This window comes from Triturus cristatus, chromosome 5_2 (genome assembly GCF_964204655.1).
Source record: "Triturus cristatus chromosome 5_2, aTriCri1.1, whole genome shotgun sequence".
Classification (NCBI taxonomy): domain Eukaryota; kingdom Metazoa; phylum Chordata; class Amphibia; order Caudata; family Salamandridae; genus Triturus; species Triturus cristatus.
Window position 1 is genome coordinate 888,254,818 of NC_140588.1, and position 16,558 is coordinate 888,271,375.

Below are 16,558 nucleotides of genomic sequence, written 5' to 3' on the forward strand. Positions count from 1 at the left end.
GGGGGGGTGGGCAGGGAAGAACTGAGACCTGTTTATAAAGCATTCCACCATTTGTTGGGAGCATAATGTGTTGGCCAAATAAAGTTTAAATTTAAAATATATATATATATATATATATATATATATATGAGTGTGGGCCTTTTAACTTATGAGTATGGGGCTTGTGATGTGACGATGAAGGAACTGCTCAAAGGAGAGCTTGTTAAAGGAGATATGTTCTGACACTCCATAAGAGATTGCGACCCCACTCTGGATGTTGTTGAGAATGTCTGCTGCTCCGGAGACATATGAAACATAACTGGCAATCCAGCACTGTAGGGTATAAGAAGGACGTTCTCAGCTACTCTCAGGACACAGTTCAGGGGCGACACTGACAGGCCCAAGTCCCTCAAGAACAGAAGAGTCCAGTGAAGGAGAAAGTACAATAATGTCTTCTCTCTTGCGGAATGGCCAGAGATGCATTGTTAATGCCAAGGAAATCCTCATTTCACGCCCAGGGTAAAGGCAGGCATGCAATAAATCTGTTATAAAAAAAATGGTGTATGTACCATTTGGAATGATATGGTGAAGGTTAGCTATTCCTTGATATGTGAATCCATAGATTCAATGCTTTCGTTTTCACAACACTGTGCAGGAGGCTGAAAATAGGTCTTCATCCACTTACCATTTTTGGATCGAGGTTCTCTGAATCTTGGGGATGAAAGACCGTCATCAGTGCTTCGGTACTCACTGCCTTGCTGTTGCCTTTCTGATCCGCCATTGACTGGCCTTCATAATAATTTGTCACATCAGGATCGCAAACCTGAATAGAAACGTGGATGCATTGATACAGCCATTGAATCTGCAAAACCCTTTCAATTGAATAGATGACATTTTTTATTTAATTCTGTAAGAGGACCAATGTCTACACAATGTACATTAATTATTAACTTTTTCTATATAGCATTGTTCTGCTCCTTGGAGTGTCAAACCCCTTATATATGGTGCAATTTGACATGAGGCTGTGTGTCAGGCATTCATTTAAACGTGAAGGAGTAAACTTAACTGGTAGCAACAGAAAATGTACATATTATAGAGTTAACAATTTAGAGGAGGAGTAAATGAAGAGGAGAAAAGTTAGACGAGATAGCATACATGAAGAATGGATCTACACGATTGATTCAGAGGAAGAAGGAGTAGTGTAGACATTTTAATCCTTTTTGGATGGGAGAGTTTTTAAATAAATTTTTCTGGAAAGTGACTCTTGATGTCCGACGTTGTCTGTTAGGGGGAACCATAAAAAGGGGGTGAGGGGTCAGCACCAGAGGACGATTTATGTACTGCTGAGTTGGTTTTAAATCTTCTGATTTCTAGAAATAAGACTCTTTGCTCCTTAAGGTTTTCATCCCACCTGAGGTGTGAAGGGAAGAGTAAAGGTAGTGGGTTAGGTTGGAGGGCTTTGAATGTCAAACAGGCTGGTTAGAATTCATCTCTTGCCTCCAACAGTTGTCACTGGAGGTCTGTCAGTACTGGTATTATGTAGTCAATTATCCTGGTACCTGTGGTCAAATGCGCAGCAGAGTAAAAGGGGTTTTTTAGTTGTGCCGGTGAGGTTTTCGTCACTCCAGTAAGTAAAGCATTCCCATAGACATTTTCAGACATGAATTTGGTTTGGATGATGAAACAATTCCAACTACACTAGAACAGCACTGAGGCGTTTCAGGGAGAAATCAGCTGCTTGAGAAGCCTTAATAGTGTGATCAATGTTAGTTTTGACAAAGAGGTCGTAATAAATCCAAATCTGGTCAACATGTTTCAGCTCTTGGTCAACAATTATGGGGAGTAGATAGCAATGCAGCAAACACCTTGACAAAAAGTTTGACTATAGGGGGCCACCCCTCCCGGGACCAGATCTGAAGTGTTTGTTCATAAATAACGTACATACACAGTAGTGGACCACAATTACGGTCAGTCCACTAAGCATAATTAGCACACCTTAGATCATGTGCTAAAAATGCGCACACACGTGGTTTAACTTTTTTACCACTCACTTTCACTATTTAATTCTGTGTGAGAGAGGTCCTGAAGAAAGTCCCATTATTTTTGACCAAGGGCTGAAACATGTTGACCGGCAGATAACTAAGACACAATTAACAGTCTTTATAACGTTATCCACTCATTGTTTTTAAATATACCCTGGACCACTGGGAATAAAGTAACTATCAGTTAGAGTACCAGAGTTATTTTTAATCCACCATTTCTTTTATTGGAACCAGGGTTTGTATCTTGCATTTCATTGTTCTATTTTTCTTTTGCTCCGTAAAAGGGGAAGATGTGTGTCGTGTCACCATTTTTATATTTGCAATGTCCTCTCCTTCCTTATTGTAGTGTTTCATTTGAATTTCATCTTATGTACTTATCATATGCCATTCCATGAAATGCTCTGTGCTCTTGCTTTGTAAGTTTCCATTATGTTGTTTTCACCTTGTTCACATTTATGTTACTTTTGCTATTGCTATGCTTATTTCTTGAAGTATCATTTTGTTGCTGTTTTCGAAGCGGGAAGAAGTGTTGTATATGGTTTCCAGTGCAATGCATCTTTCCTGCTTCGTTGACCTTGCTGTTCAGCCAGTGTGGATATGCGGGTGAATGTTGGTGTGCATGGTGAGGTAATGGAATGTTGGGGTGCCTGGTTGTGGAGTGTCAGTTGGGAGTATGGGCTGAGCAGCAAGGAAGCTTTTCCCGGTGGGACTCTATACTTGATACCTATTTACATCTGAGAACTTCATCAATAAACTTTTCAGCTTTATTTTACACCTCGGCTACTGGACTTATTACACATATCCTTAATAGGAAGGGGGGGGATAACATGCAGGCTGTCTAATGGATGGTTAGCGATGTCGTATCAAAAGGCCCATGTAAGTATTGATGCAGCTATGGATTGAACTTAAGACCTTAGCTTCCTGAGGGCAGTTCCACGTCTAAAGGCGCTTTGGGTATCAGGCGAACCAACCAAAGATAAATGGGGCAAGTTAGCTAAAAAACGTAACATTTTAAACTAAAAAAAAGAAAAGCCATAACACTAAAATTTAAAGCTAGTTATTTCAAGTAACTAAAACCCTAGCCCCAGCTATGCACAGTGTTGTCAATTATGTCAGTTCAGATGTCAGCAGCAGCATGATCAGTGCTGTGAAAGAAAATGGCATGAGCGTTGTAATATGTGAGGTCATAGGCAGTGCCAGTGGCGAGGCCCTGCGTCTAACCCCTGGGGCAGCCCACCTCGTTGCGCTTGTCATTCGCCTGTTCACACACTCAGACCAGCTCCCTTTTTTCCCCAATTTTCCCAACAGTGCAAGAGTCTCACAGGAAACAAAGCAGCTCTCAGTGCTCCCGTAAGAATCCCACAGAGGGTCCAGAGGCTGGGGTAACTCCTGCAAGGCACCTGCGGGATCATGGAAACCCCAAATAATTTTTTTCTTCCCCACACTGGAACCCCCGCACAAGGTCCAGGAGGGTCAGGGTACTCCAATCCTACCACTTTATACCTTATTTGCTTTAATTTTCAGAATACGGGTACTGAGTCTCCTTGTCCTGAAATGGCAGTCACAACAGTTCTCTTCATGTTGTAGAGACCCGGCTGGAGTGAGGTGGCCGATGGAGAAAAAAAGCCCCCTCAGCCAATCAGATTGTTCTATTATTTGTAGTTGCATGATCGCAGGGCTCTCACGAGCATCCCACAAACCCAACAGTCCAAATAGACAATGTTTTTTTCTGACCTTAATTTATCAAAAATGAGTGGACAGATTTACAACAATTCACTAAAAGCAAGCTTCCTGGACCAAAATCTAGCTTTCTGGCAAATTTGGTGTAATGCCATTTTAGCAATATCAGTGTTCAATATACCCATGGAAAACTGCATGCAGAAATTGTGTTTTGGGACCCCCTTTTTTCTCAGCCACCGCTTGACGGATCACCCAAAAGTTTCAATGAGGGAGCTGAGGTAGGTGAACTTTTTTCTTTGGAAAGGTTTGTGAAGAATTATCAAATGGTGCCAACGTTATTAGCAAACCAAAAAATGCTCTTCTCAAACTACCCAGTGGCGACTGCCACTAGGATGGAGATGGAGATGGAGAGAGAGAGATGGAGAGAGAGAGATGGAGAGAGAGAGATGGAGAGAGAGAGATGGAGAGAGAGAGATGGAGAGAGAGAGATGGAGAGAGAGAGATGGGGAGATAGATAGATAGATAGATATATTGACAATCCTTCACAAAACTTTACCCAAACAATCTAATCTGCCTTTACTCTTTCCTGGAAAGTTTCAGGCTGATCTGTCAAGCGGGGGTAGAGAAAAAGGGGGGATTCCAAAATCTACTTTCCCCCTGCGTTTGTGTTAAATTAGGCATAGGTACAACCAAAGTAACTGAATGGAATTACACCAAATTTGGCATAAAGCTTGATTTTAATGGTTTGGTGTAAATTCATTCATCAGTTTCTACAAAATTAAGAGAATGAATGAATGAATGAATGAATGAATGTGTATATGTGTATATGTGTATATGTGTATATGTGTATATATATATATATATATATATATATATATATATATATATATATATATATATATATATATATATATATATATATATATATATATATATATATATATATATATATATATATATATATATATATATATATATATATATATATATATATATATATATATATATATATATATAGTTACTAAACCCCAGAAGTCCGGCACTTCTGTCACGGCAGTCCTGGACGGGTTCCGGACACACACTCAGACCAGCTCCCTTTTTTCCCCAATTTTCCCAACAGTGCAAGAGTCTCACAGGAAACAAAGCAGCTCTCAGTGCTCCCGTAAGAATCCCACAGAGGGTCCAGAGGCTGGGGTAACTCCTGCAAGGCACCTGCGGGATCATGGAAACCCCAAATAATTTTTTTCTTCCCCACACTGGAACCCCCGCACAAGGTCCAGGAGGGTCAGGGTACTCCAATCCTACCACTTTATACCTTATTTGCTTTAATTTTCAGAATACGGGTACTGAGTCTCCTTGTCCTGAAATGGCAGTCACAACAGTTCTCTTCATGTTGTAGAGACCCGGCTGGAGTGAGGTGGCCGATGGAGAAAAAAAGCCCCCTCAGCCAATCAGATTGTTCTATTATTTGTAGTTGCATGATCGCAGGGCTCTCACGAGCATCCCACAAACCCAACAGTCCAAATAGACAATGTTTTTTTCTGACCTTAATTTATCAAAAATGAGTGGACAGATTTACAACAATTCACTAAAAGCAAGCTTCCTGGACCAAAATCTAGCTTTCTGGCAAATTTGGTGTAATGCCATTTTAGCAATATCAGTGTTCAATATACCCATGGAAAACTGCATGCAGAAATTGTGTTTTGGGACCCCCTTTTTTCTCAGCCACCGCTTGACGGATCACCCAAAAGTTTCAATGAGGGAGCTGAGGTAGGTGAACTTTTTTCTTTGGAAAGGTTTGTGAAGAATTATCAAATGGTGCCAACGTTATTAGCAAACCAAAAAATGCTCTTCTCAAACTACCCAGTGGCGACTGCCACTAGGATGGAGATGGAGATGGAGAGAGAGAGATGGAGAGAGAGAGATGGAGAGAGAGAGATGGAGAGAGAGAGATGGAGAGAGAGAGATGGAGAGAGAGAGATGGAGAGAGAGAGATGGGGAGATAGATAGATAGATAGATATATTGACAATCCTTCACAAAACTTTACCCAAACAATCTAATCTGCCTTTACTCTTTCCTGGAAAGTTTCAGGCTGATCTGTCAAGCGGGGGTAGAGAAAAAGGGGGGATTCCAAAATCTACTTTCCCCCTGCGTTTGTGTTAAATTAGGCATAGGTACAACCAAAGTAACTGAATGGAATTACACCAAATTTGGCATAAAGCTTGATTTTAATGGTTTGGTGTAAATTCATTCATCAGTTTCTACAAAATTAAGAGAATGAATGAATGAATGAATGAATGAATGAATGTGTATATGTGTATATGTGTATATATATATATATATATATATATATATATATATATATATATATATATATATATATATATATATATATATATATATATATATATATATATATATATATATATATATATATATATATATATATATATATATATATATATATATATATATATATATATATATATATATATATATATATATATATATATATATATATATATATATATATATATATATATATATATATATATATATATATATATATAGTTACTAAACCCCAGAAGTCCGGCACTTCTGTCACGGCAGTCCTGGACGGGTTCCGGACACCCGTATATCTAGGAATATACCAACAAAATATTGTTATCTGCAACATTTTGGACATGTTGGTTGAGTATCCCATGTCAAATACATTAGCACATTGCCTCATACAACATGTATATAAAATATAAAATATACAATCTATATACAAACAAATATATTATGCGAGCGTAAAGAGATGTTCAGGGACACAGAGTCTATTTGATGCCCTGCATAGAGAAACTTAAAGCCCAAGTGGGCGTATGTTCAAATGAAATATTATTGTGGCTGGCTTCATCAGCAAAGGCTTTTAACATTTTTTAGCATACCTGAAGTTAATAATAGATCACGTTACTAATTGATCACATGTAATTGTATCATGCATAATTCAGCCCATAATTCAGCCCGTACATGTTGTATGAGGCAATGTGCTAATGTGTTTGACATGGGATACTCAACCAACATGTCCAAAATGTTGCCGATCACAATATTTTGTTGGTGTATTCCTACTCAGGGATGACCTCTTAAAATGGCGCTTATGTTAACCTAGGTACTTTCATGCACTTTTGAAGTCCTTTCTTTGTGTCATTGAACCAAGATGTATGTAAATAAGTGTGCAAGCGAACAATCGCCATACCGTGATAAAGCTGTAAAGCGAAACGCTTTGGTGAGGCGTCACCTTGCCTAATAAATCTTTAATTAGCACTCCTGGGCGTCCTGGATTTCTTTTCGTATCACTCGAAGAGTCTGTTGCTGATACACAAACACACATATATACGAAGGATCTGCGGATCCAAAAAATGAAAAGATATGATCTGATTGGCTGCAACTACATTAACAAAGATGTGGCAGCAGCCATTTTAGGACTCTGTCCCCTGTACTGGAAAAAGAATATTAAAAAACATAGGGAGGAAGAGTTGGGATGTCCTGTCCCCCGAGCCCTGGTGGGGTAGAGGGGCGGTAGCAAGACAGTGGCAATTGCAGATGAGCATGAATATGGATGCTTATCAATGCATAGAGGCTAATCTGGAGAAAAACAGGTAGGGCAGTGTAAACAATAAAGCATTGTGGCAGTCGGTTTTCAGGGTTTATGTGGAACAGGCCTTGGATTTTGCTTCTGTGATACACAATCACTGCTCCTTTGATTGAAGGGGGTGAGGGTTGTGATTGGGTCTTTGTTGTGGGAGTGCATACTACTGATAGAGACAAACTTTGTCCTGCTTTTGCTTTGTTGTTATGTTATGCTATGTTATGTGGCCACCAGGCAAAGTCCTACAACAAGGCATTTTTTCTGAAGTTCATCAATTCTATCTTGTCTGCGTTTAGTTTGCAGATGTTGGACTTCATCCAGGTGGTCACTTTGATCATGTATGAGTTGAAGTTGTTCTTGGTGCAGAGTGTTTTGTCCGGGAGTAACAATATCAGTTGTATGCCATTGGCCTAGGTGAGTATGTTGATATTGTGTGCACAGATGAGGTCTGCTAGTGGCGTAATGCAGATGTTGAAGAGGCTCTATTTGAGCTAGGTACTCTGAGAGACTCCGCCAATGAGTTTTTGGGTTTATGAGGAGTATGATGGCATATTAATTGTTTGTGTTCTACCAGTAAGAAAGGCACAGCTCCATTTGAGGGCGGGTTCTTGGATGCCAGCCTCGTAAAGTCATCTGATCAGGATAGGATGGGAGACTGTGCCGAAGGCTGCAGATAGATGGAGTAGGATGAGGGCTGTGGTTTCTCCTCTGTCGAGCATCATCCGGATGTTGTTGGTTGCTGCGATGAGGGCTGTCTCTGTGCTATGGTTTTCTCTAAAACCAGATTGTGTCGCATCGAGGAGCTGGTGGTTGTCAAGGTGGTCTGCAAGGCTTCTGTTAATGGCTTTTTCTAGGACCTGGCTGGGCCTGGTAGGAGAAAGATAGGTCAGTAGCTTGCAAGATTGGCTGGTTCTGCTGAGGGCTTCAACAAGAGGGCATTGGCAGCTGTGTGTTTCCAGGCCTACCAGAAGGTGGCTGTGTTAATGGAAATGTTGAGGATGGAGATGCAAGCTTTGCTTTGTCAAAGCTGTGGTGGGGGCAATAGTCTGACACGGCTGAGAGTGAATGGTATTCATGACTGCTGTGGTTTCCTCTGTAGTGTTGGGGCTCCCTGTTGTGAGGGTGTCGCCTTTGATCAATACCGGGAGACTTATTGCAAAGTTAATGGGGGTCTGGTTGTGGGTTGAAGGTGGTGTATATGGCTGTGATTTTGTTGCAGAATAACTCCAGAATAACTCTGAGGTCACTGCACAGATCTTGTGTTGGGGTGAAGTCACTATCGGTTGCTACTGATATGGTGAAGTCCTTAATAATCAAAAGTTTCTTTGCTGCTGCTAGAGCGGTTGTTGATGCGCTCAGCTTGGGCCTGCCTTTTGTTTTACTGGCTCTGTTGCTAGTAGTGTCACTGGCAGATTTGTGTACTCCCTTGCCCGATTCTTCCTGGTTCGCTCTCCACCTCCATTCTAGTTGCTTGCAGTGCTGTTTGGTCATTCGGAGTGAATTGTTCAGTATATAAAATTCTCCCAGCATATGCACATAACATTCAAGGGTGGCTACTTCAACAATGAGGTGCAGAGGACATAGTTATTTTTACCAATGCTCTAGCGGATTTAGATGAACATTTCTTGCCAAGGATATGCACAGCTGTCATTAGACATACTTTATTTTCCCAAAAGAAAGCAGGAAAAGGAAGAGTCCATTCAAGACTCGGGTGCAGTCACTGCAGAACCCGCGCTGAGGAAAAATGTCCCAAGCATACCAGCTACCAGGCACTCCAGGAAAAAAAGTGTTGAAATACAGGTAAGCACTCCGATCTCATAGAACAGAATGGCCTCAAGACAGGTCTATTGTGCATTCCAGAATTTAAATTTAGGGGACTATATGATAGCCTAAACCGAGTAAATGTCCATAAACGAATCAAGAGCCTCCGGAGATTGGCGCATGTGGAGTCACAGGACCTTTTCTCTATCAAATTCTTACTTTACAGAGGCATCAGAAGCCGCCTTGGTTACATTTAACTCTATGTGCCTTCAAGCAAAAATACCAGCAAATAAGCACTTGTTAAAGAGCTGGGGTATAAAGATAGTAATATTACAGAAGGATCGCTACTCTTCCCTACTTTAACCACAAGATCAACCAGCAAAGGGTAAAGGAACAACAACTTCAACAACCTCAACACTGAAAAGCACACTGAGCTGGTTACCACACTCCGGTCTCCCCAGGTTGACAATCCAAGTGTCACTGGATCAAACAGCCACAGCTTACAGAAGATCTGTGATCAAGCAAATTGACATGGATAGTTGGAGCTGGCTTCCATCAGCCTTGATAGTGGAACATCCCAAGGATTGAAAAGAGAAGCAATCCATGATATGGACAACAGAGCAGGGTAACTTAAGCATATGCTCCTGGAACCTGGAAGGACCTTTAGAGAAAATCGAGAATGCCTCCATGTTGGAATACTTAAAATACTTTGATACAATAGCTGTTCAAGAGACGTGGGCGTAATCCAGCATACCACTAATAGGTTTCAGAGAATATAGCAGTTCGCACACAAACGCGGCACCTTTGGAAGAGGAAAAGGCGGTCTAGCCATTTATACGAGTTCCAATCTAACCGCAAGGTCACAGTGAGGGGCTTACAGGAGCCATGGCTACTGGTCCTATGTTTGGATGGCTGGCCTCGGCAGTTGGCAAACCCCCTGCTTTTAGTCATCTACATTAACCCAAGAGAAAAAACTATGGTAGTGGATAAGCTGATTACCATCTACTTACTGGAGCTGAAAAGGATTGTATGGCAGCCAAACTGCTTATCACAGGAGACTTTAACCTAAACCTTTTCCAGCCCCAGATGAGGATCACCATGATGTGCTAGGTGCCATGCCAGCCCAAAGCTACACATTCTACAGGTGACGAGGCAAGACCGGGAAAAAACTCAGTCTGTGAATCAGTCGGACTAAAGGTTCTGACTGGCTGCCTCACGGGGGTCATGCCGCCAACATGAAACATGTCCTCGGACATAACTGTTTCATACCTTGACTACTCCATGGCAAGCTTTAGTCTATACAGTCAAGTCATTGACTTCAAAATCGATCACTGTGTTGAACATGATCATCAACCGCAAAAATCTTGATCAGAGCAAACATTAGTAGACTCGGTTGCGTCAGAATCCTGCTCATATAGAAATTCTAAAATGTCTTAAGTGGAAACAATCTTTAGCCAGACAATTGGACTTTAAAAAATACTGTCATAAAATATGATATGCTCCTAAAGAATACATGGTGCTTTGAGTTTGGACTGAAATTAATTTACGAACAGGGAAATGATGCTTCAATAAGAATTTGCAACTTAGTATAGAGACCCTCGGCCTCACTGAATTATGGCACCTGGACACAAGTGAACACGTTCTTAAGAAATCAATAAATAAATGCATCTGCCTGAAAAGTCGGTTGAAGGATAAAATGACGCTAGCCAGCGAGCACATGGGTGGCTGGTGTTAAATTCCTACGATGCCCAATACGAACAGCCTTAGTTGGAAGGAGCATACTCTGTGACCATCGAGAATAAATCTATGGCAATGAGATTTGCACAGCTCCCTACCCTGGATTTAAAGAATAAGTGGCAAGAGGTGGAACACATGGAGGATGAATTGGCAGACATGACACACAGGTTAAGAAAGGCTGATCTGTCGGAACGTTGTACAGCAACAACTTTAAATTTGCTTAACACAGTAAAGCATAAATTTTCAGAAGGGAAAAACACAAAGTACATGACTGGAACAAATCAATCAACCAGTCATGTCCTCGCTGCAGAAGCACGCAACACACAGTGAAATATAAAAAAAAGTCCAGCTAAACGTGTTAAATGATTTGAATGTGGAATAATAGGCCCCTCTGCACTTCTGTACAACTGGCACTTAGAAGACGGCTAAATATCAAAGGAAAGTTCCGTGGCTGTTGAGCTCCGCTGTGTATCGAGGATTATAACAATGAAAGCACACCTCAAGTGTCTTATACTGGCAACAGGGGAATGAATACACAGTGGGGAAACCTACATGTAAAGTGCAGCTGTGTTTTCGCGAATGAATCAAAAGTGAAGTCAACCCTCTGGGGATTTAAAAACAGGACCTACAAGTTACAGGCGGATCTCTCCAGCGAGAGGTTAGATGCTCATTAATGTCAGCACTGCAGGGCAGAGCGACATATTCTTACTGCCCTCGAACAATGCTTCTCCTCTCCTGTGACCCTGCCATAAAACCAGAACTGGCTGACCCGCCAGGGAGAAGTACTGGCAGCAGGCTACCTTTTCAAGACACTCCCTTATGGTATTAAAGGTTACAAAACGCGTGCTCACACCAAACGATCTTGTAACCTATTTTGAGGCAAAAAAAGGTTTTAGCACTCATAACAAGCTGAGAAAGGAACGAATGGTGACAATCACAATAAATCATTTCGGAACCACTGAATAAGGCAAGTATTTTCTTTCAGCGTCAATCTTCCCATGGACTATAATTATTCTGCTACATAAGCCGTGATGTGTGGCGCTGAGCAGGGGGCCCCCAGTAAAACAACTCTTGAAAGACGCATGCCCTAATTGAATCGGAACAAAGGTCTATATCAAAACCAAAACATTTCACAAAAAATACTGACAAACCTATAAAATGCTACTGTGATTATCTCTGACAGAGCTGAAGCTTCTGAACTCCTTCCATCTTGCAGGACGTTGAGTAGGAAGCTTAGAACGTTGACAAAAGGCTTTGTTTTTCTTTCAGCTAAAATAACTGGAGCTTGTTGACATACGCACTGGGGGAGGGGATGCTTTACAGTACCTCTGTCTAGCACCCTTGTGCCCAAGTAAGGCTTAATGTGACACCTTATCCAACAAGCATTGGCAATGCCAATTGGTCGCGCATTTGCTAGCGTTATTGGCGCTGTAAATGACAATGTCTTTTACTCATGGGTTTTGGTTTGGAGTGGAGTGGATGTATGTGGTGTGGAGTAGAATTATGTGGGGTGGGGTGAAGGGAGAGGGGCAGGAGACAATGCGAGAGGGGCAAGTCACGACACAACTGTAGATAGAGGGTATGAGGCAAGCACAATGAACGGTCAAGTAAGGAGGTGTGAGGAAGAGGAACAACGAGCAAGCAAAGATGCAGGAGGGCACACAGGGAAAGCACAAACTATAGGGGAGCAAGCAACAACTGATCAGGCTACAGCAACGACGGCATAAGAAGAAACAAGCATTGAAAATGCAATAGGTCTCACCTTTGATTAAGTTAAAGCTATTTGCTTTGCTATTGGTATTGTATAGGAAACCAAATGGCTTTAACTGAATGAAAGGCGAGACCTATTGCATTTTTAATGGCTGTTCAATTACGTTTTGACATCCTTCAAATCCTTACATTGCATTTTCCTCCTTTGCCTTTTTGTGAAGACGTGTAATGATGTAATGATTGGGGGCGGAGGGGGGCTCAGATTAGAGAACAGTGGGCAGCGGGTACAGAGATCCATGCCTTGTGCAGTCTGCAGGTTACAACACGTGTGAGTGTCGAGGCCAGGGCAGAGCTGGTGGGGGTGCTGCAATGGGTTACGGTTGGGGTGCCCCCTCCCCCTTAGAATCCGTGGACAGCGGGAGGTGTGAGGGGGCGAATCGTTTGAAGGCAGGTTTTCATTTTCGTCGGTTTCTTTGGTGCAGGCTCTGGAGGGAGATTGCATTCAGCCTGTCTTTGGGACAGATTCCCTCTGACAGGGGGATGATGGATGACACAGCCCTGCTGTCTCAGAGCGACTTTACAGGCAGAGCCGAAAGGAGCAGGGGGGGGGGGTTAAAATAAACACCGCAAACGACACCTGAGCCCCGGACATCAAAAGAGCTGCTATCAGAAATTAACCAGCATATCCATGTTTCCAATATCGTCTAAAAACAATATTGGTGTACTGGTGAGCGCTATACTGCTCACTTACTACAGATTCGCATTAAAAATCTCTACTACCCGTTTTCCAAGTTGGGCTTGTTTAAATAAACAACACACAAATACTTCATCTGTTCTTCTACAAGTATTGCGCAAGTGCAGCACGAAGTAATGCAGGAAAGACCGTTTCATACAGCACTTACATAAAGCGCTGTGAGCTGATTTTCTTTTATGTTACTATGGATTCATAAGCACACGGTCACCCTTTGGCCTCCCGGAGCTACTGTTGTTGACATCTGATCTTCTCCCACCCAGGAACAGCACATCCACGACTGCTGGGAAAGCACTTCAGCGCTGCATACAGCGCTATACCGAGACACGGGCTGCCAGGCTGGGTCCACGGCGTATTCCGATCAGGGGCCCTGTGCGCAGCTCGTTTATCACTGGCATCCTCTAATGACACCCTCTGCAGAGCTCTATTGACGACAATAATTACATTACTGCAGGACCGGCCAGTCAATGCAAGAGCTAAGCACAAAACTTCTCCACAGCCTGGCTAGCCACAAAAAGTGCGGGGGGGCTGGGATGTTACATCCCCACATGCCCAGCAGCTAAAGAAGAGCTTGCTTTTTATTATTACATATTAGAAGTTGTCGATCACAGCTCCGCAACTACAGCCAGGAGCCGTCGCGACAGTTAATGAACTGTGTGATCTTGTGCAAGCACCAACGAATTGTTGGAATAATTTCTGGCTGGGACTGGTCTAAGTGCGTTGTTCTTTAAAGGCCGCTTATTATTGCTGAAAATACCTGCTGATCTAGCAAAGCGTGGTGCCAAAAATCACACTTCTGACCTTTACCCCAGAGCTCTCTCAAAGTCAACATGTTCCTTCGCACATGCCTCAAGTGTGGCTTGAGGGGGGGTGAGCTCGGTTTAGGGTCACCTGCTCTGCCCTTTCCCTTTTCAAAAAGTTTAAATTCCATTAGAGGTAAGAGTGCGGTATAGCAGAGCAGATTAAAGAGGGGGAGGGAAGAGAACTCATTTATTGCATTTCATCTCCTCGTCTTTGTGCAAGTCCAGGCAGGGAAAGCTTCCAAATCCCGACTCAAACCATGACCGGCCTCCAGCTGTAGCTCCTTCATTGAGAAATAGGAAGAGGAGAGAGACTGCTTTCCATTCACAAAAATTGTGCGTCCCAGCTAATCAAGGAGACCGTGTAACGCCGCAAGTAAGAGATTCAATCCCGGTGGGCAGGGCCAAAAGTGGACAGGGCGGTAACAAGGAGGGACTAAGAAGCCTCCTTTTGAATCGTGAGCCAGCGTTTAGCATACAGGATGATGCCGGCGAATTAAAAAGATGGACGGGGCTTCAAGTCCGCCTCCGAAAGCTTCGAAATCCGTATTGATTCCTAGAAGCCCTCGCATGGTGAGAACAGCGCATGCGCGCTGCTTACGCCACGCGAGACCTAAAAATTGATGCAGGTGCTCTCTTTTTCCCTTTTTATGTTCTGATCTTAGATGAAAAATGGTTCACCACATTATAGTCTACAGCTCTAGATCAGGGCCACCGGAATTATAAGATTCTGCGACCGCAGCAATTTTTGCATAATTGAGGATTTGTCTTCTATCCATCATCCGCTGCATCATCTGCAGATTTAAAGAAAATGTAGCTCAAACAGAGCAAAAGTTAATATGGCGACTTAGGTGCCCACACACCAGAGTGCTTTCGCAAAGTTTGACTAGTCAACTTTAAGTTGCTTATTGATGAATTTGGGTGCTAAAATATGGAGGGGAGAGCGGGGCCTTCTGGGACGCGGTTAAGAGAAGCAAATCACACAGGAAGGGTATGTGTGTTTAACTTTCTCCTTAGCCGAAAAGGGCCTGAAGTGCAAGGTTACAATTTATAGTACAAAATCAAAGTCAGAGTTGGCTCAAACTCCAGCTTATTAGAGCATGCCGCAACTTCTTGAACAGAACCGAAGGAGTGCACCAGGATGCATCTTTTAGTAAAGGAGACCTTCCTACAAAAAGAAGTCAGAGACTGGAGGGGCAGTGTGTGGTGATAGGAAATATTTATTCACCCAAAAGAGACTGAGTGCGTAGGCCACTCTCCCAGCTGACATGGTGAAGGCACACTCTTTAAATTATTTTACACAAAAGTACAAGGGAAGCAGGGTGAAGCTGGTTATTTTGCGCTTTGGAGTGCAACTGGAGATGGGCAGAGGGAGCCAGGGGCCCCTGTCTGCTTCCAAAGCCCTGTTTTCTCTTGTCCAATGTACCCTCTAATGAAAGAGTGAAAAGACAAGCAAGGCATATACTTTACTGCTTGTTTCAAAGGCCAAAGAATTATTTCAATCAGAGTGTAGAAGATCTGTAGCTTCTGTGTCACATACAGACACAGAAACACACATTCATACCTACACACAAAGATACAGGGTTGTGCACAAACACACAAAATATGCACACGTGCAGGAACAAACACACACACCAGAAACACAAGGATATACAAACACACACACCTACATCTACACAGACACATGCAAATATATACACACAAACACACAGAAACATGCACACACACCAGAAGCTCAAACATACAGACATACATATACACAGACACTGCAACGCACATACACTGAGGTGCATGCGCAAACACACAAACATGCATACAAAAACACCAGACGCTCAAACACACAAACATATACACAAACACACAGGCGTAGGGTTAAACCACCTCTATTGTGAAACTATTGCAATGCAAGGAACACATTCTGCAAAGTGCATCTTCACAATCACTGCATGTCAACAATGTTCACCTGTGTATGGAACAAACACACACACCAGAAACACAAGGATATACAAACACACACACCTACATCTACACAGACACGTGCAAATATATACACACACAAACGCACAGAAACATGCACACACACCAGAAGCTCAAACATATACAGACATACATATACACAGACAGCAACGCATATACACATAGGTGCATGCGCAAACACACAAACACGCACAGAAACATGCATACAAAAACACCAGAAGCTCAAACACACAAACATATACACAAACACACAGGCGTAGGGTTAAACCACCTCTATTGTGAAACTATTGCAATGCAAGGAACACATTCTGCAAAGTGCATGTTCACAATCTCTGCATGTCAACAATGTTCACCTATGTGTGGAGGGAGAATGTGCTAATGAAAGTGTGTGTTTTGTATATGTGAGTACTCCGTGTCTCCTTGTGGGGGCATCTGTCTGTGAGAGGGACAGCGTGTGAATCAGTGTATTGCATCAGTTTGTGTGCGTGT

At 42.4% G+C, this 16,558-nt stretch overlaps 1 protein-coding gene across 1 annotated transcript in view; it reads right to left on the bottom strand.

The window, feature by feature from the left end:
- The window catches only part of TBC1D8B (TBC1 domain family member 8B), a 765,078-nt gene that overhangs the window by 390,454 nt on the left and 358,066 nt on the right, over positions 1-16,558 (bottom strand). Inside the window, exon 8 of the mRNA XM_085608029.1 lies at positions 665-802. Coding sequence (XP_085464155.1) covers positions 665-802 — 138 coding nt within the window. The remainder of the gene's footprint in view (positions 1-664; positions 803-16,558) is intronic.